At 41.7% G+C, this 24557-nt stretch overlaps 1 protein-coding gene across 3 annotated transcripts in view; it reads right to left on the bottom strand.

Moving 5' to 3' along the window:
• THRB (thyroid hormone receptor beta) overlaps window positions 1-24557 on the bottom strand; it is a 372468-nt gene that overhangs the window by 87442 nt on the left and 260469 nt on the right. Inside the window, exon 5 of one of the 3 annotated variants that reach the window (XM_034993640.1) lies at window positions 19381-19444. The exons of 1 other annotated variant lie outside the window; for it this stretch is intronic. In XM_034993640.1, coding sequence (XP_034849531.1) covers window positions 19381-19402 — 22 coding nt within the window. In that variant the 5' untranslated portion in view covers window positions 19403-19444. Of the gene's footprint in view, window positions 1-19380; window positions 19445-24557 lie in introns of those variants that run through there. One more of the 3 variants, XM_034993633.1, reaches the window with a different exon arrangement.

The following is a 24557-nucleotide window of genomic DNA, read 5'->3' as shown; positions in this document are numbered from 1 at the left end:
GCTCTTTGCTTCCCTGGGGACGGTGGGCAAGGTCTGCAGACATTTTCAGCAGTCACAACTTGGGGGAGTGTGTGCGCACTGCCAGCATCTAGTGGCTATCGGCCAGGGATGCTGCGAGAATTTTTACACTCCCAGGATAGCGCTCTGCCATCAGAATTCTCCCCCCCTGCATGTCAGCAGTGCTGAGGCAGAGAGACACTGCCTGCAAAACTGTGGAGTGAGGGAGTTTTCTTCATGGCCTCTGCTTCCAAGTGCTCTTGCTCTGAGACCCTGCTTGTCAGTGTCACCGAGGCCGGGAGGAAAGGTCCGATTAAACGAACACACCCTGAGGTATGAATGACTGATAGAGTCAGCAGCAGCAGGAACACCTGTGTTTTAAGTGACATTAATTTCATCTAAACTCCCCTCCAATCTGTGACGTTTTAGGGAGGAGTCCATGGTAACACGGACACTTATTTTTAGTGGATGGGGAAAGATGGTGAAATTTACGAAGCATTGCTCACCTTCTAAAGTCATAATATACATAAGCAAACCGGTGATGTGATCGACTGGAATATAATCATGAATACTTTTTTATTACAAGCAATTATTTGCACTTAGTATGGATCACGATGGCTCTCCAGCAAGGAAAGAAACACTGTAAGAAGCTTGCTGTGCCCCAAGCGAACCTTATTGACTTTCTCTTTGCTGCTAATATTGACCTGTGGGTTTTGGTATGATAGGGCCCATTTGTTAGGTATTTGAAATGTCCCTGTTACCGTAAGTGCCAGGCTGTCTTCTCTCTGGACTGCTGTGGATCTATATTTGGATGGCAGGCTGCATAGGCTTTTATTTAAAGCAAGTCAAGCAGACATAGCATGAGCAAGATAATCAGCAGCAGGGAGGAGTTTCCGAGTCATTTCTTCTCATTTCAGGGCTCAGAAATGGAAGGTTTTACTCTTCTTTATGCCAGTGTCTTATGGTGCCAAACCGAAGTGATCCTGCCTTAGCCATCTCACACTGGGGTGACTTCATGAATCCCATTCCCTTGTCCTCCTGACCCTCAGCTAGGGACATGTATGGGAAAAACATGTATGCGGCAAAATGCCGTACTGAGTTTCAGGCAAATTAACTAGCTCAACTGCTCTTCACCCAGTGGGCTCTGAGTAGTACAATTCAGAGAATAGTTGGGGCTAAGAGGGATCTTAGAGCTCACCTTTGGACAGTGACAAGCAAAGCCAAGCCTCACTGCTGCCCCACGGCCCCGAATACAAATGATACCAACAGGACACAGGGAGAGCTGAGACTGTCTGGGGGTGAAAATGGGGGAAGGCAGGTGGCCCTCATCCAGATGAAGCAACCCCCTTGTTTCCAGAACTGGCAGACCCCGTCTTCCATATCTCTAAGGCTCAGGCTGGCACGTGTGGCAATCAAAAGCCTTCCTTCAACGAATTTGTAGCATATGGAAAATTCTTGTGAAGGGCTGGGGCTTGACAGGGTCATGTTGGAAATAGAGAATCTGAAGCAGGTCTCTATTTGTTAAACTTGCTATGGACTGTTAGTTTGAAAGGAGAGGAAACCTACCGTGGCTACAATTGCCCCTGCCTAAACACAATTAAGCCCATGGCGGGTCTGGTCAATGTTTCCTGAGTTCTTGCAAGAGAAGGAACTACATATGAACCATGAACAAAAGGATCTTTAGGAAATCCTTGTCAGGAAAGGAGGGAACAATACAGTTGGATGTATTGTGGAGGCAGACCAGCAGCAAAAGGATTCTAGAATATTTAGTCATGGATTTTCAGTGGCGTCTTACTCCACAAACATCTGCAAGGGATATTTAAGATGAACGGACAGTCCTCAAGGATCAGTCCTGGAAAATGGGACTGTAAGACTGCTAGTGACAAGATTGCACACTACTGGTCTAGACTCTGTGCTCCCCCCTTCATCTCTGACTCACACCTGGGATTCTTTACTTCTTGGACCGTGGAATGGGTTGTTCAAGAGAGCTGGATGGCATTTGTTAATGGGATGTATCAGGTCCATCCTCGAATGTGTCTGAGGCAAGATAACAAGACAGCTGCATTTCCCCTGAGCCTTCCTGGCAGGAGTGGTGCATTTGGCCTGGAGATACTGACGTGGTGGTCATGATGAAGATGGTATCTGTCATTGATTACTTGAGGCTCACAATGCTCCAGTCCTACTCCTAAGCACATTACATGATTTCTTTCTGACCCTTATGCTAATATCAAGATGAATAACGACCCTCTCCATTTCACAGATGAAGAAACTGAGTATTAAGAATGGGAAAGCAACTTGCCATAGGTCACAGCTCAAAAGGTAAAGCCACACAGGACCCTAGGTGAATTTGGCCACAGGCCTCTGCCCTTGGTCCTCCTATTGCATTTTAATGGGTCAGCAATACAGATGTGGTTTGGGCAATATGATATATACTTTCCCGGTTTACAGACATATTGTCCTCATTATTTGCCTGCTCCCCCATCCTATTCTGCACTTAAAAGAAAAAGATAAAAGCAAATAAAGAGAAATAAAACAGAGCTTCATGGAAGGGATGAAGCAAGAGACTCGAAAAAAAAAAAAAAGGCAGGCTTTCAAACAAAACAAACATAAAGCTCCTTTGTCCTATTTGGAAATCATAGGAAGCAATAAAACATGAGCTGAGAGACAAGGAGTCAAGGAGGGCCAGAGGTGAGGGTTGCTCCAGGTAGGGTCTCTGGCGAGAGCCTCAGCAAGAAAAGCAAGCCCTTGGCAGTGGCTGCCTGCAGATACTCTGATCTTGCTTCTCGTGGGGTGCCTTGCACACTCTTCCCGACCTGTCAGCCAGCAGGATGGGTTGCGATACCCTTACTGCCTTCCTCAGAAGACCCTCTTTCTCTGGTTTGTAAAGGATCCTTCGCAATGTAAAGGCCACCAGCCTTGAAGAGTGCCCTCTGCTTTGATGTTTCTCTGTGTGAGGAGACTTGCTGGGACTGAATAGGTTATTTGCATGTAGCACAAATCATTACATTTTACGCCCTCACATATGAAACATGCTTCATGGAATTCTCACCATGTCCATTCACTTCCAAACAACAGGAACAAGTAAAGCATTTTCCACTTGACCTTTCCATCTCTCAGAGGCATCATGATTCATTAATTTATTCTATTACTTATTCCAGAATTTGTAAGGATAAACCTGTCTTCCTAGTTTAGATGCATCGGGCCCAAACCTAACAAAATGATAACAAATTTGCAGTGTGCAGAGGAGGGTGGTCAGGGGAAGCCAGAGCACTCCCATTTATTGAGGGCCTGCTAGTGACAAGGACTGCACACATACTACTCATCTAGACTCTGTGCTCCCCCCTTCATCTCTGCTGTTTCCTTACAGCGTACCACGGGACTTGTCTCGTAGGGGGCTCTCAATAACTGTTTACTGACTGATTTAATTAGATTCTTGCCACAACTCCAAGGATGGTTTCCGCCCTCTTTTTACAATAATGGAATTGAAACTGTGAGAGCTTAAGCAATGCGCTCAAATTCACAAGATTAATAAGGGTCAAACTGGGGATTGGAACCCAAGGATACATGGCTCTGAAATCTATGTTCTTTTCACCCTATCATGCGAACTCCAGAACCAACTAGACATGGTGGCCCAAACAGATCATCCTGCCCTGTCTAGAGATGCTGGTATTACCTAGAGGAGGTTCAGAGGACTGTACCAGGCATTTTTTTTTTTAAAGATTTTATTTATTTATTTTGACACAGAGAGAGAGACACAGCGAGAGAGGGAACACAAGCAGGGGGAGTGGGAGAGGGAGAAGCTGGCCCCCCGCGGAGCAGGGAGCCCGATGCGGGGCTCGGTCCCAGGACCCTGGGATCATGACCTGAGCTGAAGGCAGATGCTTAACTGACTGAGCCACCCAGGCGCCCCTGTACCAGGCATTTTTAAACAAAAATGATGACTTCAATATATGAGGTCCCTCCTGACCTCACTTACTTCTGTAATATGGTCCTGCAGTTGAATAGCCCTTTGTGGCCCAGCCTCACCATCAACATCTGCATGCTGTCTGCTTCTGGGGCACATAGCTAGATTACATTCCCCAGCCTCCCTTGCAGTCTCACGTGGCCGTGTGACTGGGTTCTAGCCGATGGAATGAATAAGAGCCTTGGGCACCACCGCTTCCAGGCCTGGCCCATAAAACAAGTCCATACCTCCTTTCATTTTATTTTCTCCCTTCTCCTGTTGAATGGAGAAAATTATGAAGTCCTTGAGGTGAATGGGAATTTAAGAAGGAAGGAGCCTGGGTCTCCAGATGACCATGGGGAAGGTTACCCATCAATCAAGAGCACGTGGCACTGGACTTAACATGCATCAGATAGAAAGTTTTGTTGTAGGAAGTCGCTGAGATGTTGGGGTTCTCCTTGTTGCAGCAGAGAGCATCATTTTACTAATAAACTCTTTATGATTTTGGATAGTTTTCTTATCTATTTTATCATTAAAACTTTTACAAATGCAATCAGAGCCAATGGAAGCTCAAGGAATGAGAGGTGTGAAGAATCATTTATGAGAAGATCTGAGACATCTGTGCAGTGCATTGCTGCACGGCCCAAAGCACGTTACTTGGAGTTCATGGGCTTCGTTTCTCCACCTGTAATTTCAGGGTGTTGGAACAGATGGTCTGTAAGATTCCTTCTAGTTTTAAACCTCTGCAAGTCTTTTTAGTTGTTAAAAAATAGGTATTGATATGTTCAGAAATTGTGATCTCTTGACTCTGAGCTTCTCAAAGGTAAGGACTATTTCTTAGTTACGTTTGTATGCTTAGGATCCAGTATCTTAGATGCTCTAATGTTAAATTTAATTAGAATTTTCTGTTGAAAAAATCAGACTTTGCTAATGTCCTGATTTATGCCCATGATTTCTTGATCTACTTTGGAGCACAGAATCAAATGATTGAAATTCTCATGAATATTTTCATTATGCATTACTGAGTATGGTAGGCTATTTTATATTCATTTACGTAGACTTAATCTTTGAAGAGTGACTTTGTAATAATACTGAAAGACTTTTTTGATTAAAGTTAGTGCCTGCAGTAATTGGTATTCTGATGGCTTCATTTATAGTTCTATTTAGTTAAATAATATAGGGGTATAATTCCTACTTGGAGTTGAGAAAATTGGAGTACAGAATATTCAGAATTTTCTCATTCAAATGGGTCTTAACTTGAGGTCCATAAAAATAGTATTGGAGGGAAACTATGAACAATGTAAAAAGTGTGCAAAGGCCCAAGGGGAATGATACAATGATATGGAGCAGGCTATGCTACTTTCATGAAAAATCTGATGCCTTCTGGTTTTTGAACAATATATAGCAATTTGTCTTTATATCTGTGTAGTGTGGGATCACTGTTCATTTGATCCTGCTTAACAAAATATTAGATTACATGTTTCGATTATTAAAAATAGGCAATGAATTCTATTATTTGATAAATGCTATTTGGCAGGGAAAATGTTTGGAAGCCCAGGGTTCAAGGGAGTATGTGTGGGAAGTTACAAGAAGGTCTTGGCAGAAAAATGGGACCCACAATTTGACACTCTAAAAGGAGAATGAAATCTAATGATGGGAGACACGTGTTTTTTTCTTTCTTTTTATTGGCAGCAGCAGGGTCACCTGTATCTCCCTCTTGCTTTCTGCTGTCACTTCCTACCTCAAATGCCTATATCACATTACATCCTACATCCTGGGGAATGTGAAGCATCCAGGAAAACACTGTTAGTACGGCCCCTTGGCTTTTGCTGGCATAGGAACTTATGCCTATTAAAAAAAATGAAGAAATACTGCCTCTGGGTGGCTCAGTCGGTTAAGCAGCTGCCTTCAACTCAGGTCATGATCCCAGAGTCCTAGGATCGAGTTCCACATCAGGCTCCTTGCTCAGCAGAGAGCCTGCTTCTCCCTCTGCCTACCTGCCACTCCCCCTGCTTATGCTCTCTCTCTCTCACTCTCTCTGTGTCAAATAAATAAATAAAACTTAAAAAAAAATAAAAAAATGAAGAAATAATAATACCAACAAGATGCTTATTTTATCAAGGATTGCAGAAAGGAAGAGATTGTATTAAAAATTATCTATTTCCTTTTGTGTGAATTGTTTGCTTCAAATGTTATATTTAGATTGATGCTTCATTAAAAAAATCTTTCCATAAAGTAATAAGGACTAACAAAGGCATTTCTTGTCTCTCAAGTTTTAGAAAAAGAAAGGCCTTAAGTCGTATAGAAAATTCTTCCAGGAAATCCTAAATAGGATGCTGAATTTGAATGAGACACTAAAGAGAAAACATGAATTATGGGAATGAGCTAAACAAAGTGATAAAAATGTAAGCCAACCTGCAAAACAAACTTGAAGAAAAACTATAAACATTCATTTACATCTGTTTTAGTTGCCCCATTATAGTTCAGTTAATTGTATGGACCATTTTTCACAATTAAGTTAACGTTAATGATGCCTACGATGTACCTGGTACTCCTTCCGAACGTCTATGTTGTGTTCCAATGTGCCACACCCTGCGTTAAATGATTTTTATAAATCTTATATCCTCACCACAATCTTTTGAGAAAAGTTCAGTATTTTCAACATCGGGAATTTTTTTAAAGCTCCTCAAGTGAGCAGTCCAGACTGAGAACCATAATCTGTGGATACAGCTCACCAGAGAGCTACATTCTTTTGAGGGCCAAAATGGAAGTTATTTAATTTATTTAAACAACAACAACCCTCCCAAGAAAAAAACTCCTCCCATAACCAAACACACCTCACAACTTCAAAACAGCCTACTAAAGAAGAACGTACAATAAAGTTCCATTTCTTTGATGAAAAGTGCTGCCCTAGGAGTACATTCCTGAAGGTCTTTGTGATCACTTGAACTGGAGAGGTTGTGATCCTGATGGGATTTTTAGATAAATGAAAATGCTGGAGTCCACCAGCCAAATGCACAGTTGCAGGAACTGTGGGTCTGTCATTCACGGGTAGAAGTAACAATGCACAGCCAGGTAGTAAAGCATCTTTAATTACATTTCGGTTTGTCACCCTCAGCTGGGTTAGGTCTAGACTAACCGGTGATATTTTAAGATGTCTTTTGTAGGCATTCAGATGAAATGTTAGAATGAATGTTGGAAAATGAACATTTCCCCAAACACATCCAATATGGGAATAAACCCTCTAGATCAGTGGTTTTTAAACTTCTGTGTGTATCAGAATCACCTGGAAAGCTAATAGGGAACGCAGACGCTCAGGCACTTTTCACTAGGTAAGCTGGTAGAATAGAGCTTGTTTAGTCTTTTTTTAAACCAAAATTTTCAGTGATACAGATACCTCATCACCATGTTTGAGGACAACTGCACTTTTCTTAACACTGGATGCACATTAGAATCACTTGAAGAGAGAAAGAAAGAAAGAAAGAAAGAAAGAAAGAAAGAAAGAAAGAAAGAAGGAAAGAAAGGAAAGAAAAGGAAAGAAAAGGAAAGAAAAGAAAAGAAAAGAAAAGAAAAGAAAAGAAAAGAAAAGAAAAGAAAGGCAGGCAAGAAAACCACTCCACTTGCTAGAGGCTCTACCCTAGACCAACCCAGTTGGAATCTCTCAGAGTGGGGCACAGGCACTGATATTTTTAAATAGATCCCTGAGGGACTGTCATGGACAGCCTGGGCTGAGAATCTCTGTGTCCACATCATGGTTTTCAGAATGGGTTGTACTGTGGAATCCCCTAAACAGTTTTACAGGAGCACTGAGTCTTGCATCTGCACCCAGAGATTCTGATTTACCGCATCTGGGGTGGCACAGGCATCAGGATTTTAAAAAGCTCCCAGAATGATTCTAATGTGCAGGCCAGTTTGAGCAGGACAAGGCTAGGTCCTCCACCAAAGAGGGGGTTCTGCTTTAATAAGGTGAGCAAAGACTGTTCAATTTGTCTCCCTTGGCGGTGAGCATGATGAAGACTAACAAGGAAATGAGACGTATCATGATTTAAAGTCATTTAGCCCAGTTTCCGAAGTTTTGAGTCCAAAGACTCAACAGTCTGCTCTGGTGACCTGAGGCAGGTCACCTCACGACACTGGCCTTTGCCTGCTGCTGTGTATAATGTGAGGATTGGAGGGAGTGACTCCCAGCTCAGCAACAGCACCACGACGGGAATCATCTGCACTCTACAGGTTTGGGGAGCCGGACTTCCACACTAGTTCCCTAGCGAGGGACTTGTCAGCTGGGGGTAGGGCAGATGGTGACGGCATAGAAAGATAACTCTTGACTCACTGCAAACAAAATAACGTCACATATTTTCATAAATATTTCGTAAATCTTTCTTGGGAAAAGTTATTTTCAATTCTTTTGAAGGATCTTGCTCCTGCCTGTGTGCCACTGCTATGGATCTTCAGTGGCCTCTGGGGGAACAGAGAAGAAGATACTCCCAACATAACAAAACCCTGTCACATTACATTTGTTATTTGTGGCTGTTAGCAGGAGCCAGAGATATGCCTAGGCAATTCTTCATTACAGTAGGCTTGAAGGAGGTAGAGATGAGTTTATCAGAATGATGATAGCATGATGGGGGTAGTTGATGAAGGTGCTGACAAAGGGGCTGGGGTGGGGAGCAGGGTCGGTGGGGCTGGGGGTAAGGGCAAACCCCTAGGAAAAGCCAAGCCCTGTAAAGTGTGGCTTCTTGAAAGAATACAGGAGTTGTTGTTAAAGAAATATTTTTTTTCCTTTGCTCTTGGGCTTCCATCTTTCATTCTCTATAAAGCCTTGTCTTTTTGACATTTCAACTTCCTGATCACCTGGCTGCAGCTCAAATTTGGAAAGTGAAGTTGTTCTAGAAGCAGCTGTATTGGAGGCCCCAGAGTTTTGAGGGAAGATTTTCATTAATCTGGCCAGATTTGGTGAGATTTAATTAATCTACTCTCTTTCAGAAAGTTCTAAACTTTTCAGCAGGGAGTTTGTCTTCCAGGAGAAGTTCAGGAAGTTAAGTGAGGGATGGGAGGACAGAGGCCATCAGAGTACAAGAGGGCCAATTTCACTTTAGGTAGACTATATGGCAAGGTCTGGCATCCTTTACTTATTTGTATGGTGCAAAGGGTCACCATTTTTTCTGTTTTCTGAGAAAAAAGAAGTATTTGCTTTTGTGTTAATGAAAAGGGTGATGTCTTACTTGCACAGAAATTCTCTCTCTCTCTCGTGGTTTTCTTGATTTCTCCCTTGTTATGGTGCAAACTGGAAAAATTCTTGAACTGTGGTTCTGGGCTCCTCTCTTCCTCAGACTGGATACCATGGAGTGACTTTCTTCTACCAATTCGTGTGTGATGGGAGTGGGGGATGTAAAATTATAAGCTTTTATGGTTTTCCCTTCCCTTGTTTTCTTAGGAAGGATGATACATTTATTTTGTTGAGTGGGGTCTTAAGTGGGAATGCAAATGGGAGAAGGGAGAGAAAAGGCCTACAACCTTCAAAGGAAAAGAGCAGGTGGAGTTGCAGGGTGGGGAGAAGGGAGAAAAGAGGGAAGAGAATCCTGACTGGCATGAGGAGGGGAAGCAGTGTGTGCAGAGCCACCACACCAGGATTTTTAGCCTTAGGGGAGAGAGAGAGAAGAGGACAAGAGGTTTCAGCAGTTACTGTGAGGCACGATCCGTGGAATAGATGTCTGAGGAGGAATTTAAAGATTTTCTGTATGATATGGATATAATAGCCTCCCTTCTGCCCTCAAGGCATTTTGGGGAAGACTAATGTTTCCTTTCTAGATTACTTTCAGTGAGATTTTTGTTTCTTGTAGAAGTGATACCATGCTGAGGAGGGAGCAAAATGGTCCCCATTGCTTCATGTGGGTAAATGCTCAAGAAATAAAATCAAATTTTCTTTTTGTAATTGGCTCCACCAACAGTAGAGCTAGCTATTTAGGCAAGTTGGTATTTTTCCTTCTCCAAAACTATTTGTGGCAACATTTGTAATGTGCATAGCTGGCTCTATAGAATCTAAAGCCATGTTTTATTTTTGGCCACAACCAGGGAAACAGGAACTTGGAAGAAAGTGAAATAAGCCTCTAGATGCTCTTTCAGAAGGATTATGCCAGGAGTGTATAAATCAATATAAAGTTTCCCAGCTCCTCTAGCAAATGGGAAAGGAAGCAGAGCACCACATCTGGCTTTTGTAGTTGTGTTCTTTGTATGGGTAACCAGTACAAAGACCTGGGGTTTGGCAGTTCTGACTTTGGGAGAAGGGACAGAAGGACCTCCAGTACTGTCAGGCTTTCCCTCCCTGCCCTCAAGGGCTAGGGCTAGAGTACTCTGGGTGTACGGTAGGCATATAAAAGATAAATATGAGAGGATGTATATTGAGAAAATCTTCAACTTTAACCAGTCATCCCTGTGTCTCATTCAAAAGAACTACATGTTGTACTGGGTCACAAATCAGGTCTCAACCGGTACCAAAAGATCGGGATCATGCCCTGCATATTTTCAGACCACAATGCTTTGAAACTGGAACTCAATCACAAGAGGAAATTTGTAAAGAACTCAAATACATGGAGGCTAAAGAGCATCCTACTAAAGAATGAATGGGTCAACCAGAAAATTAAAGAGGAATTTAAAAAATTCACAGAAACAAATGAAAATGAAAACACAACTGTTCAAAACCTTTGGGATGTAGCAAATGTGGTCCTAAGAGGGAAGTATATAACACTACAAGGCTTTCTCAAGAAACAAGAAAGGTCTCAAATACATAACCTAACCTAACACCTAAAGGAGCTGGAGAAAGAACAGCAAATAAAGCCTAAACCCAGCAAGGGAAGAGAAATAATGAAGATTAGAGCAGAAATCAATGAAATAGAAACCAAAAGAACAGTAGAACAGATCAACGAAACTAGGAGCTGGTTCTTTGAAAGAATTAATGATTGATAAACCCCTAGCCAGACTTATCAAAAAGAAAAGGAAAAGGACCCAAATAAATAAAATCATGAATGAAAGAGGAGAGATCACAACCAACACTGAAGAAATACAAACAGTTATAAGCACATATTTTGAGCAACTATATGCCAACAAATTAGACAATCTGGAAGAAATGAATGCATTCCTAGAGAGTATAAACTACCAAAACTGAAACAGGAAGAAATAGAAAACCTGAACAGACCCATGACCAGCAAGGAAATTGAAGCAGTAATCAAACATCTCCCAACAAACAAGAGTCCAAGGCTGGATGGCTTCCCAGGAGAATTCTACCAAACATTTAAAGAAGAATTAATACCCATTCTTCTGAAGCTGTTTCAAAAATTAGAAATGGAAGGAAAACTTCCAAACTCTTTCTATGAGGCCAGCATTACATTGATCCCAAGACCACAGACTCCACCAAAAAGGAGAATTATAGACCAATATCCCTAATGAACATGGATGCAGAAATTCTCACCAAGATACTAGCCAATAAGATCCAACAGTACCTTGAAAGGATTATTCACCAAGACCAAGTGGGATTTATTCCTGGTTTGCAAGGGTGGTTCAACATCCGCAAATCAATCAATGTGATACACTACATCAATAAAAGAAAGGACAAGAACCATATGATCCTCTCAATAGATGCAGAAAAAGCATTTGACAAAGTACAGCATCCTTTCTTGATTAAAACTCTTCACAGTGTAGGGATAGAGGGAACATACCTCAATATCATAAAAGCCATATACAAAAAGCCCACAGTGAATATCATTTTCAATGGGGAAAAACTGAGGGCTTTTCCCTAAGGTCAGGAACACGGTAGGGATGTCCACTATCACCACTGCTCTTCAACATAGTACTAGAAGTCCTAGCCTCAGCAATCAGACAACAAAAAGAAATAAAACATATGATTTGTCAACAAAGAAGAAGTCAAACTCTCATTCTTTACAGATGACATGATACTCTATGTGGAAAACCCAAAAGACTCCACCCCAAAATTGCTAGAACTCATACAGGAATTCAGCAAAGTAGCAGGATATAAAATCAATGCACAGAAATCAGTTGCATTTCTATAGAAGAAAGAGAAATTAAGGAGTCAATCCCATTTATGATTGCACCAAAAACCGTAAGATACCTAGGAATAAACCTAACCAAAGAGGCAAAGGATCTGTACTCAAAAAGCTATAGAACACTCATGAAAGAAATTGAGGAAGACACAAAGAGATGGAAAACGTTCCATGCTCATGGATTGGAAGAACAAATATTGTTAAAATGTCTATGCTACCTAGAGCAATCTATATATTCAATGCAATCCCTATCAAAATACCATCAACTTTTTTCAGTTCATTCAAATCCCTATCAAAATATCATTCAACTTTTTTCAAATTTGTATGGAACTAGAAAAGACCTTGAATAGCCAAAGGAATGTTGAAAAAGAAAACCCAAGCTGGTGGCATCACAATCCTAGACTTCAAGCTCTATTAGAAAGCTGTAATCATCAAGACAGTATGGGACTGGCACAAAAACAAACACATAGATCAATGGAACAGAACAGAGAACCCAGAAATGGACCCTCAACTCTATGGTCAACTAATCTTCAACAAAGCAGGAACGACTGTCCAATGGAAAAAAGTCTCTTCAACAAATGGTGTTGGGAAAACCGAACAGTCACATGCAGAAGAATGAAACTGGACCATTTCCTCTCAGCATACACAAAAATAGACTCAAAATGGATGAAAGACCTAAATGTGAGACAGGAATCCATCAAAACCCTACAGGAGAACACAGGCAGCAACCTCTGTGACCTCGGCCTCAGCAATGTCTTTCTAGACACATATCCAAAGGCAAGGGAAACAAAGGCAAAAATTAACCATTGGGACTTCATCAAGATAAAAAGCTTTTGCACAGCAAAAGAAACAGTCAACAAAACCGAAAGACAACCGACAGAATAGGAGAAGATATTTGCAAATGACGTATCAGATAAAGGGCTAGCATCCAAAATCTATAAAGAACTTATAGAACACGACATCCAAAGAACAAATAATCCTATCAAGAAATGGGCAGAAGACATGAACAGACAAAGAAGACATACAAATGGCTAACAGACACATGAAAAAACGCTGAACATCACTCAGCATCAGGGAAATACAAATCAAAACCACAATACAAAACTGGTGTGATACCACCTCACACTGGTCAGAATGGCTAAAATTAACAAGTCAGGCAATGACAGATGTTGGTGAGGATGCGGAGAAAGGTGAACCTTCTTACATTGCTGGTGGGAATGCAAGCTGGTGCAGCCACTCTGGAAAAGAGTATGGAGGTACCTCAAAAAGTTGAAAATAGAGCTACCCCATGACCCAGCAATTGCACTACTAAGTATTTACCCAAAGGTACAAATGTAGTGATCTGAAGGGGTACCTGTACCCCAATGTTTATAGCAGCAATGTCCACAATAGCCAAACTACGGAAAGAGCTCAGATGTCCATTGACAGATGGATGGATAAGGAAGATGTGTATATATATACACAATGGAATACTACTCAGTCATCAAAAAATGAACTCTTCCATTTGCAATGACAGGGATGGAACTAGAGGGTATTATCCTAAGTAAAATAAGTCAAGAGAAAGACAATTATCATATGATCTCACTCATGTAGAATTTAAGAAACAAAACAGAGGAGCATAGAGGGAGAGAGGAAAAAGTAAAACAAGACAAAATCAGAGAGGGAGACAAATCATAAGAGACTCTTAAACATAGGAAACAAACTGAGGATTGCTGGAGGGGAAGGAGGTGGGGGGTATGGTGTAACTGGGTGAGGGACATTAGAGAGGGCATGTGATATAATGAGCACTGGGTATTATATAAGACTGATGAATCACTGACCTCTACCTCTGAAACGAATAATCCATTATATGTTAATTAATTGAATTTAAACTAAAAAAAAAGAACTACATGTTGGAAATAGAAATGCTGACTCATCACAAAGAACCCATTGAGCTTTGCCCATCAGTACTCACCAGAAGACATTTCTAAGCTTGACAACAAAGACATAAATCATATAGAGACACTGCAATAGAGCTTACTGTATATAAACTAAAAACTTGTATATGTGGAAAAATGCCATGCCATCGTGTTTGCAACTATTTGTAAATAGTTCAAAATAAAAATTATACATGTGAGATGGGAAAGAATTAAGCAAAGGTGATAAAATGCTAACATTTGAGGACTCTGGGTAGAGGGTAGCTGGGGATTCTTTGAACTAATCTTGCAAGCTTTTTTGTTAGTATGGAATTATTTCAGAAGAAGAAAAATTAAAAAGAAGAAAAAATTTAAAAAGTCAAATATTGCCAAAAATGAAAAGAAGAGACATATACTACAAGTGGAAAATAGTTGTAACATTAATGATAGACAATGAATTATTTTCTTAATGTGTAAGTCATAAGAAAAAGATAAGTGGCACAACAGAAAAGTTAATTGAACAGGGAAGACCTTTAAGTGGCCAGTGTGTGTGTGTGTGTGTGTGTGTGTGTGTTTGTATCTGTAGTCAAATTCATTGTCAGTAAGAAAAATATAAAGTTGTGGAAAGCTGTGATAAAATTTTGTCTAAGAAATGGCCTCAAGAATTAACTACCAAAAAGCTCCAAATCTGGAGGATTTATGATTAAATGAATGCTGTCCTCTTGATGGGTATCTCAGCTGATCTAATAATCTGGTTACAGTCTGGCAACAGGAAAGGTTTTTAAAGATGTTCAGTCCCTTTAATTTAGTATTCCCTTTTACTTAGTAGAGCTTTATCCTGAGGAAACAGAAGTGTGAAATCATGTACAATGCAGTTCATTCCAATATGACTTAAATAACATTATATTAAAAGTCTAACAGTCAGGGACTGTATCAGTAAATGATGGATTACTAAGTAGCCATGACCAAGATCCAAGTTCAGAAGAGTATTTATTGACAATGGAAAATGTTCATAATATATACACTGTTCATTAGTTGTCTTTGGATGGTGTCATTATTTTGCTGTCAACAACCTCCTGATCCATGAAAAGATGAGCTACTTAGGTCAGCAGGACATAAATGCAACTGTGCTTCTCTTTCTGAAGGAATGAAAAGGTATAAGGAGCATCTGGAAAGCCTAACAAACACTTGGAGAGCCATCTCTGAAGAGTGATGTGGGCTTATAATAAAATAGTGTTTTCCCAGCCTAAGTGTTTTGTTTAACTCTGAAAAATTGTTCATGAAGATAGTCTTAGAAACAGAAAACATGGTGCTCCAGGGTCCCTTTTTCTTGACATCCAACCATCAATACACCCATGCCCTACTTTATGAAAACATGATTTATACGTGTTTGAATGTGAAGTAATAATCTAATTGTAAAAGTTGAAGGAAAACAAGAGATGAACTGGTCTCCCTTTCTCATTTAATAAGGAATTCATAGTGGGGCAACTGGGTGGCTCAGTCGGTTAAGCATCTGCCTTTGGCTCAGGTCATGATCTTAGGGTCCTGGGACTGAGCCCCACATCGGGCTCCCTGCTCAGCGAGGAGTCTGCTTCTCCCTCTTCCTCTGCCACCCCCCAACTCATGCTCTCTCTCTCTCTCTCTCAAATACATAAAATGTTAAAAAAATAAGGAATTCATAGAGAGATTAGGTGATGTCCTCAATTATTATCTTTAATATATAAAATGGCTTATATGTAATAAATTGCTTCTCTACATAATGAGAAAAATATAAAATCCACAATGAGTGGATGAACAGGTGGACAATAAATATGAACAAGTGAGTGATAGATGAAGAAATACAGTGGTCAGTACACATGTAAAAAAAATTTCAACCTCATAATTAATGAGAAATGTACTTTTCTTTTTTTTTGGAGAAATGTAAATTTTTAAAAAACTTATGTAATTCTTCCTATTGCTTAACAAGTGACCCCAAACAAGCAAGCAATCTGACGATCCTACAGTGGAAACCTTGGGTCAACAACTGAAAGCGATCATATCCTTGCTAATATCCTTCTCCTGGTGCCTGCGATACTCTCAATAATAATAGCTTGAGAAAGAAAAAGAAAAAGGTAAACATCACAACAGGGAAGTTAAATGGACAAGCAGACCACGAAGAAGAGGGACAGTTTAAACAACTGACTGGGGGATATTTTATTCACATGGAAGGATTCATAAGACTTTGACTTTAAGTGACGGAGGCCCAGCTGGATGGTAACATCAAATAGTGTGCTAATTTCATATCATATCCTAATTTCATAAAGCCAGTTTCAGTGCAAACAACAGATCCTTGTTTCTGCTTCTTCAGGCACATGTGGAGAAGTCTGAATTCTTAGTTTTCTTTTCCACCAAGGCCAAAAGCCTCTAACTTTCATATTTGAACTTTTAGGTATTCATATCTTGGAACAAACCCCCCTAATGCAGTGATTCATGGTTTTATGCAAAACTGAGCTCATTATAATGCCATAAATGTTAGCAGAATTCCCCTCAGATTACTTAGGAAGCACTGCTTAATTCCAGATTAATAAAATACCATATTAAGACACTTTCTTACTTTCTCCATTAAGAATCAATATTTTTCAATGAGTGATTTCATACAGTCCTAATTTCAAACTAGGTAGAGTAAAGCAACAAGAAAATTTTAGCAAGACCTGACTCCATTGTGGCTGATATTAAATAACCCCAGAAAGATAACCAAATTTCCATTTGAGTTAATCCAAAACATACAAATTTATTAAGCATTCTGGCTGAAAGAGACTGCATACCAACAACGTGGCTCTTATCTGATAATGCTGGTCTGCTTGCTTTTAGGAAAATAGCTTTTAGGAAAACATTTTAGGAAAAATGTTCCTGTTCATTTAAAGAATGGTTTTATTTTCATAAAGGCTAATTGATAGCTGGTATTGCATAACAGTAATATTACCTATTATGTTTTTCAAAGAAGAAAATACGCATATTTGCCCTTTAAATTATGCTCCTAAAGCAAGCACTTAGTTCCGATGGCTTACAACTTTATTATGGTCTTCGATAATAAAGAAGCTCTTTAGGTTTCTTAAAATAAACACAAAGCCTGAGATCACAACAAAAGAGAGAGGGAAAAGGATACTGTTTTATTTCATCCACAAACAAGGGAGCCTAACATAATAATTTTCTCAGCTGAGTCCATTAACATGCACTGAGCATTATGTGTGTATGGAAGAGATTTCTTTTGCAAATAGCAAACTACTGTTAGTTTCTACACTAGGAAGCAAATGCTGGGAAGCAAAAACTCCCTCCTCCACTGGGAGGCACCTGCAGTTCCAGCTCAGTATGCAAGGAAGGATCTTGGCTTCTACAAAATCAGCTGAAAAGCTGGCTCGGTTTAGAATTGTCTTGGACTAAGCCTGGATTCTTAGCTCAGTCCTGGAGATGAGCTGACTTGGCCTTGGGCGTTCTACTCAACAATAAGATGGTTTGGACACCTTGGACTCTAGACCAGGGGTCCACAAACTACAGTCCTTGGGTGCAAGCTGGCCTGCTGCCTGTTTTGTAAATAAAGTTTTGTTAAAACACACACAACCCATTTGTCTGTGTGCAGTCCATGGCTTTTCCTGCCACTGGGGCAGACCTGAGTAGTTGGCAATGCCAGAGATCTTTATGGCTCATTAAAAAAATTGCTGACCCCTGTTCTATAGGAACCTGGGATGGATGCTCACTTCTGCACTCTATCTGGAACCAACCCCAGGGCAAGAGAAACCAATGGTGTTACCCACTTTTACACCAAGCTTTGACACTTTGGTCCATCTCAGATGGGCATGTTCTTTGAGATTGTATCTTTGGAGGCCTTTCTCTAGTGGGCGGATGATCATGGAGTATAGAGCACCCCCGTGCTGCGCTTGATCCCACACCATTCCGTATTGGGGCGGGGGGCACTTTCTCTAGGTTTTGCAGGGTGGCCTGCTGCTGTCTGAAATCTGTGCTCTCACGGGCCTGCACCTGCAGAGACTTATACTTCATTCCTTCCGGCTGAGATGCCCACTCTTCGGTAGACATGAAGGATGTAGCTAAGCTTGATCTGTACCAATTTTCCACAGAACAACCAGGTTTATGACATAGAATGGGTGAGACTTAAGTGGGAGAGGATTTTGGCTGGGTTGGCAGCACAATAGAAAGGGGGTGGGTATGTTTTGATGCCTGTTCATGAGTAAAAATAGGAGGAAATGATGAGATGTGGCTCTGAGGCCCTCACTTCTTGGTGTGAATCATTCTGGTTTGTTCCGGCACTCCATCTTTTGGGCTGCACTGAGAGTTCCAGTGTGGGTGGGTAGAAGGGCAGGGCAGTGATGATGAGAGAGGCAGTGTATGGTCCTCGGGAGGCTTCCAAACTTGCAGAAGGCTGAGTGGAGCTTTATGTCACTTCAGTTTCTGAGGTCTACAGGGGAATGGATTCTTGGAGAAATTGTCCTGCATGTTTAGTCTGTCATGACATGAATGGATTATCAAAGGTCAAGCTGTACCCATGACACACAGAGGTCTATGGGTGTCTGCCCCGCTGTCACGGGAACCACAGGAATGGGGACGGGCTTGGTGCTATGCTGGAAGGTAGGTAGCAGAGATTGTAAACTGATGGTCCCTGGTTCATTCTAGTCAGCAGACATATTTTAATGGGCCCATGAGTCTTTGACATTTTTATAAATTAGTTGCTAATATTTGTGAGGGGGAATATTTCATTTAAAATCTGGATTTCCAACTTCTTTTGAAAATTTGAAATCTCTGGGCATTCTGGGCTTCATCCCTACTTGTCAGTGATCACCTACATTGGGGGAATGGCTGTTCTTCAGAGAGAACCTGAGCATTCCAGTTTTGTGTGGTGTTTTCCCTTACACCCAACCTGTTTCTGACATTAGTGTTAATTGCCTGGCCCCTGGGGCCTTTGAGTTTGCAACCCTTGCTCTCTCTGTTGCACAAAGAATTCATGCTATTGCAACCTTATCTTCCTTGGTGGTCATTCTGTCTCCTTTGTCCCTTGCTAGGAGTTTCTACCTCATTTAGCTGCTGCAATCTAACCATATTCTGTTCTGACTCTACTGCTAAATGGAATAACAGCCCATTTGGAGGAAGGTGCCTGGACTCTAGTCATTAAGTGTGTAGAGCCGTTTATTATATTGATCTAAGTGAATGTAAAGAGTCAACATGTCTAGTGTGCAAGGGTTATCTCAGGATAGCTAAAAACTAGCCTTTTACTGTGAATTATCATTTTTTCACCATAGGTTTCTGGTGATGATGCATCTCATTGTTTCTGAAGAAGATGAATGCTCATTTGTCGGGATGTATTCACAGGGTGTATCTGCATTTAGTAATACTGGAAATAATTGTTGCTAAGACTCTGAGGTTGGTCTTTTAGAAACCCTCTATTTCTCTCTAGGTGGCACAAAAATGGAGACATGCAAAGAAAATTTTAAAAAGTAGATACCTGTCATACTGTTGGGAGTCATAGGTTAGTAATCATTCTGGACCTTTTTTTTCACTGACACCTCCTACAAAGAAAAAGACAAGAAAAAATACCACAGGTTATAACCTGTATTTTCCATAATGTTTTTGTTTCAAACAATATCACATGCATTAATTAGCTTGAGGCAATTCATTACTCTCAACTCACAACTAGGGACATTGAAGCATTGGTGGGCTCTCTGATACATGTAAATTTACAAGATGTTTTAATTATAATTTTAGGGTTCCTTCTATAAATACGTCTTTAACATAATATTTTATTCAAGATCACATATCTATTTTTCCATCTCAAGCCAGCACATTGACTTGCTGCTTTTCCCAAGAGTGGCTAGGATGGACTAGCATCTTCCGTCTAGATCCTTGCTTCTCCAAGTGAGGAGGGTCAGTCTCAGATTCATGCAGTGGCCTCCAATCCCTGCTTCTAGCTCTCCCTGAGGCCAAGCTGTGCCCCTCCTGTCCCTTTGAGGGTTTGGTTCCTCAATCCTTCCTGAGCGAAACAGTTCCTGTGTTTATAGAAGCTGGTTCAAGTCAGGTTTCTGCCACTTGCAACCAAGAGTCTTGACTGATAACACTGATATTAAAATAAAATATTCATACAAATGTGTCAAAATAGTTTTGGGTCCTTTTTATAACTATAAAATCCCTGTTATGTTCTTGCTTTACCATCAAGTAAAAAAAAAATCTTTGTTTTCAAAATTTCAATTGAATAGGCATATGACCTACAGAAAGGTATTGTGTGCGAAAGTAGAAAGTACACAGGAACAAGAGAAAAAATCTGATTAAGGCTTTAAAAATATTGTCACCACAAAATTTAGTACTAACTTGTCTCTTCAGTACTGTTTTCGTTTAGGATTATGATTATCATTACTATTACTATATGATCATCATTGCTAGAGCATTAATAGTATACTAGGACTGCTATTGCTATAGTACTTTGGAATTTGGTTGTATTGAGTGCTATTTTCCTTCAATGCCCTCTAGAGTTTTATAATATAATTGCAGGAAAGTCCAAAGTGGGCAGGTGTCTGGGGCCTCTTTTCCTGGCTGTCCTATGACATAGCGTGGGGTCAGCGAAGTGCTCTGTACTGAGGAGTGGACACAGAGAAGGTCCCCCAGAGCCTGGGGCTCACTAGCTGGTCGTGGGGTCAAAGGAGAGAACAAAGTCCAAAGAGCTTACAAATAAAGAAAGCTGAGTGTGTGTGTATGTGTGTGTGTGTGTGTGTGTGTGTTGGTCAGGGAAGGGAACAAACTCAGTGAAGGCTTTCACTGAGTAGGTCCGTGAGGAGGAAGGTCAGGTGGCCATGTGTTAGAAGGCGGCTCTCCGTCCCGGAAGGGCTGAGTCACAGTCTGCACATCATTCGTTCAGCAGTCCCACCACTCATGGGCAGAGAAGAGTCTTCAGTTAGACCCTGCGTGGTCTGTGTCCTGGGACCCTCCAAGGTGAAGCTCCTCTCACAGCTTTAGCATCTCAGCACCAATTGAGGAGGAGAATGGCACTCAGTATAGTCTCCTAGGCAAGCTCCACTGGAATGGAGAACATTCCTTTTACACGAATCATTCATTTCTTTGGTCGGTCAGTCCAGAGGCCCTGATTGATGGCCTACTCTGCGCAGGCAGTCCCCCAGGCTTTGCCCAAAGACAACACCTGGGCCTTTCCACCAGGGGCTTCTAATCCAACAGGGAAAGAATCATGTTAAAAAATGCAAAAATGTATGCAGTTTTCCCCTTAAGTGTCTCTTCAGAGCAACCTGGGTCACAAAGTGGGCAGAGGTCACTTCCACCTGGGACGATCTGGAATGGCTTCTCAGTGGAGGTGACTCTGGACCCAAAGGCTCTCGTCTTCGCTAGGCCTTTCCACAGGTCATGATTTAGTGCTTTCTCCTCATGCTTGTGCTTGAGGCACAGGGACCACTCTGGGTAATTCTTTTAATTAATGCTGTTTTAAGGGGAGTTTGAGTATCTAATCAGAGTTTTTAAAGCTGCATGGCTACTGAGCCAAAGCAGACTGGTCAGAGGACTACGGCAGGTCTAGGGGAGAGATGAAGGTGACTAGAACTAGGATGGTGGCAGTGGAGGGTGAGGGACTCAAGTAACATTAAGGAAGTAGAAATAATAAGACACTGGGATGGATGCTATATGGGCATTTAATAGTGGGATAAACACCGGGGATACAAATAGTTTAAGATAGAGGCTCTTGGCCCTCAAGGAATTTATAATCCATTTTACAGGCTGGCTGGGAAGGCAGAGCCTACTGGCCAGGAGCAACTAAACATACAAGCCGCATATGCGGTGTGCCAAGAGGTGGTGCAGAGAATCACTCGGAGCTGCGCCTTTGTCTGCCCACTTAGAACTCTCAGTCCAATGCCATGTCCCTTGGGTGAAACCTGTTCCTCTTGGAAGAATGGAAAAATGGGCATTCACCTCCAAAACACCTAAAATGCATTTATATTTAAAAAAATACAATTGATGGAGAAGTTGTTATTGAGTTTCTGAAACTGGAAAGCAAATGGAATTATTACAAAGATGTAGGAAGTAGGTCCAGGGACTCCGGGAGACACTGGGCTCCATGCAACGTACTGTGAGCTCAGAGGCCATCTTGGCCTGCATGGACGGAAATGTAGCCCATAGGACAACAGCCGGGCCATGTCTGGGCTGTTATATTTTAAGAAAAAACCTCAAGTAGAATGTCCAGGCTGATGGAAACCACATCTTAAAGAAGTGTGGAAGAGAACCTAGAAAAGGGAGCAGTCGCATGAAGGTTAGGGGACGGTCTTCGAATATTTGAGGAGCTGTCATGTGGAAAGATTTGAGCGTGTCAGTGGACAGAGGATGGCTGGAGAGATGCTGCTGGGGACTGCTGAAGGGACAGGGGACTTTCTCTGCTCGACCTTAGGTGCAAGAAGGTACACATCTCCAGGCAGGAGAAAATGCACAAAGGCGCACCTTCTCCCGACCTCGGGCTGCTCTTGTTCTCAGGACAGATTAAGCCTCTCTTGAGAAAACCAGAGTCTTTATTCTGCAACAAAGCAGGTGCCAGGTGTGTGATATGGTTCCGGGGATGTGCTAAAGGCCTGCTCCATGCCACGCCTCCCTTTAAAGTTCTCCTCTAAAGCTTCATTCCTTTAGCTCTATGGATCTCAACTGTTTGGGGTGTTCTTGTCTACTCAAACAATATAATGAAAGTTACAGTCCCCTCCCCTTGAAAGATGGGTAGACAATTTGGCAAACATTTTTAGGGGATTTGTGGACACCCCCCAACCCATCTGTAGATGCCACATAAAGTTTTGGTGGTAGGCTTTGATCATTGTTAAAATGCAAAAGCTCATGGAAAAGACATACACTGATACAAATACAATCTATTGAATAGAATAAAAAGGAGATGTGCTGTTAGGAGTTAGTTGGACAGTGAGGTAGTCAGGGTCAGGGTCCTCAACAAGAAAGTATGGAGTCAGGACACTAAGATAAAACAGCACTAACATCCTGTTTTGCAGCTTAGACAGGACCACACTAGCATTCTGCTTTGCAGCCTTTGCAGAAATGACTTCTGCAAAATGTCCTAAAATAAGACTATTAACCACAAAGCATTTGTCACTATCACGGCAAAGGGGCAGTTAAGACATAAGCTCTCAGATGTCAGCAAAAGAAGACCATCAGCATGTGGACATTAACCTAATGCGTGGACAGATACGTGACCAAAGCCCTGATTGGCCCAACTCAGTACACCCTGATTGCTTAAGATAGTTCCGCAAAAGAGTTCATAAAACCCCCTCAACTTAGAAACTCCAAGGGCAACCCTCTTGGGTCCCCTCTGTCTCTGGGAGCTTTGTACGCTTGCTCAATAAACTTTGCTTTGCTGCCCACCACTCTTTGTCTTTTCTCTCTTCATTCTTCCAAGTGGTGCGTGGACACTAAAGGCAGAGAAATCCTGCAACAGTGTAAGCTATTTTTGGTCAGGGGCAAAGCGAACAGGACTTACAAGCAGTAGATCCCTTTGTGGGTGGAAGAAAGATGGGTTTCAGAGAAGCAAGGCTTGAGGCTAAAGAGGAATCCTCCAACCCCAGGATCTGGTCTAGGGCCACTCCATTTATTCCATCAGACACCATCATAAGCTCTGGATAATTTGAGATGAATTATTCATGTTGCCTTCCCCTGCGGGGCTTAGGTGAAGAACAAATCTGTACCTCACTGGCAGAAGAGTTGACCAGAGATGGATAAAAGATGTGTTTGGAGGCACCGAGGAGAGGGTGATTAATTCTATCTGTATGAGGAGGACCCACAGTGACATTTGAGCTTGGCTTTAAAAAATGAGCCAGGATATTTTCCAGGTGGAGAATAAAGAGTATGGCTCATGATCAACAAAAGAACAAAAGGTAGAGCATCTTGGCACAGGATACATGATTTGAGGTGGGGAGGGAAAAGAATGTGCCCAAGAAGGAAGCTGCAAATATAGTTAGGGGCCAGATGGTGAAGGGTCTTGAAAGGTTTGCCATGGAATTCAGACTTCATCATTTGGGAAATAGGGAGCTAGGGAAGGTCCTTAAGAGGAAGATAACTCTGCTGCAGTGTGGAGGAGGACTCCTCAGGGGGCCAACCCCTTTGGTGGCACCTCTTTGTGCGGGATCATTGCTATTTTCCTGTCTTGGTATTAGACTAGGGCCAGAGAGAATACCCCTAACTCCATCTTGTAAAACCCCAGTGCAGTTGCCCAGACTGCACACCCTTTTGTCCCCTTGTGTTTCCTTTTTCCCTATAGAAATGTCAACATTAAAGGGACAGCTGTAAAAATTACCCCTTGAAAAGTCTTTCCATGTGGACCCAGTGAGTCATTGCTTATACAGTCTGTACATAATTAACAGGGAACCCCACATCCCCCTCACGTCTTTATAGCAACCTTTTCTGAGGGGGATGTTGGTGGCCTTTTCAGGGCCATCTTTCTTAATGTGCCTCCCCTTGGCTCTCTCAGGAGTGAGGGTACCAGAGTATCATGCGGCCTGATGCATCAGAAGAGTGAGGTATATAGGGCTTATCTGTTAACACTTGAGCAGGTGCTTCATGGGCTGTCCAAGGAAGCCATGAGTGCACTGGGGGGTAGGGTGGGGGTAACTTTGATGGGCAAATCTCTTGATTCAGTTCAAAAGG

This window comes from Mirounga leonina, unplaced genomic scaffold (assembly GCF_011800145.1).
Source record: "Mirounga leonina isolate KUSES-001 unplaced genomic scaffold, KU_Mleo_1.0 Mir_115, whole genome shotgun sequence".
NCBI classification, from domain to species: Eukaryota; Metazoa; Chordata; class Mammalia; order Carnivora; family Phocidae; genus Mirounga; species Mirounga leonina.
The sequence above is the reverse complement of the archived record's forward strand: the minus strand, read 5'-3'. Positions and strand labels throughout refer to the sequence as shown.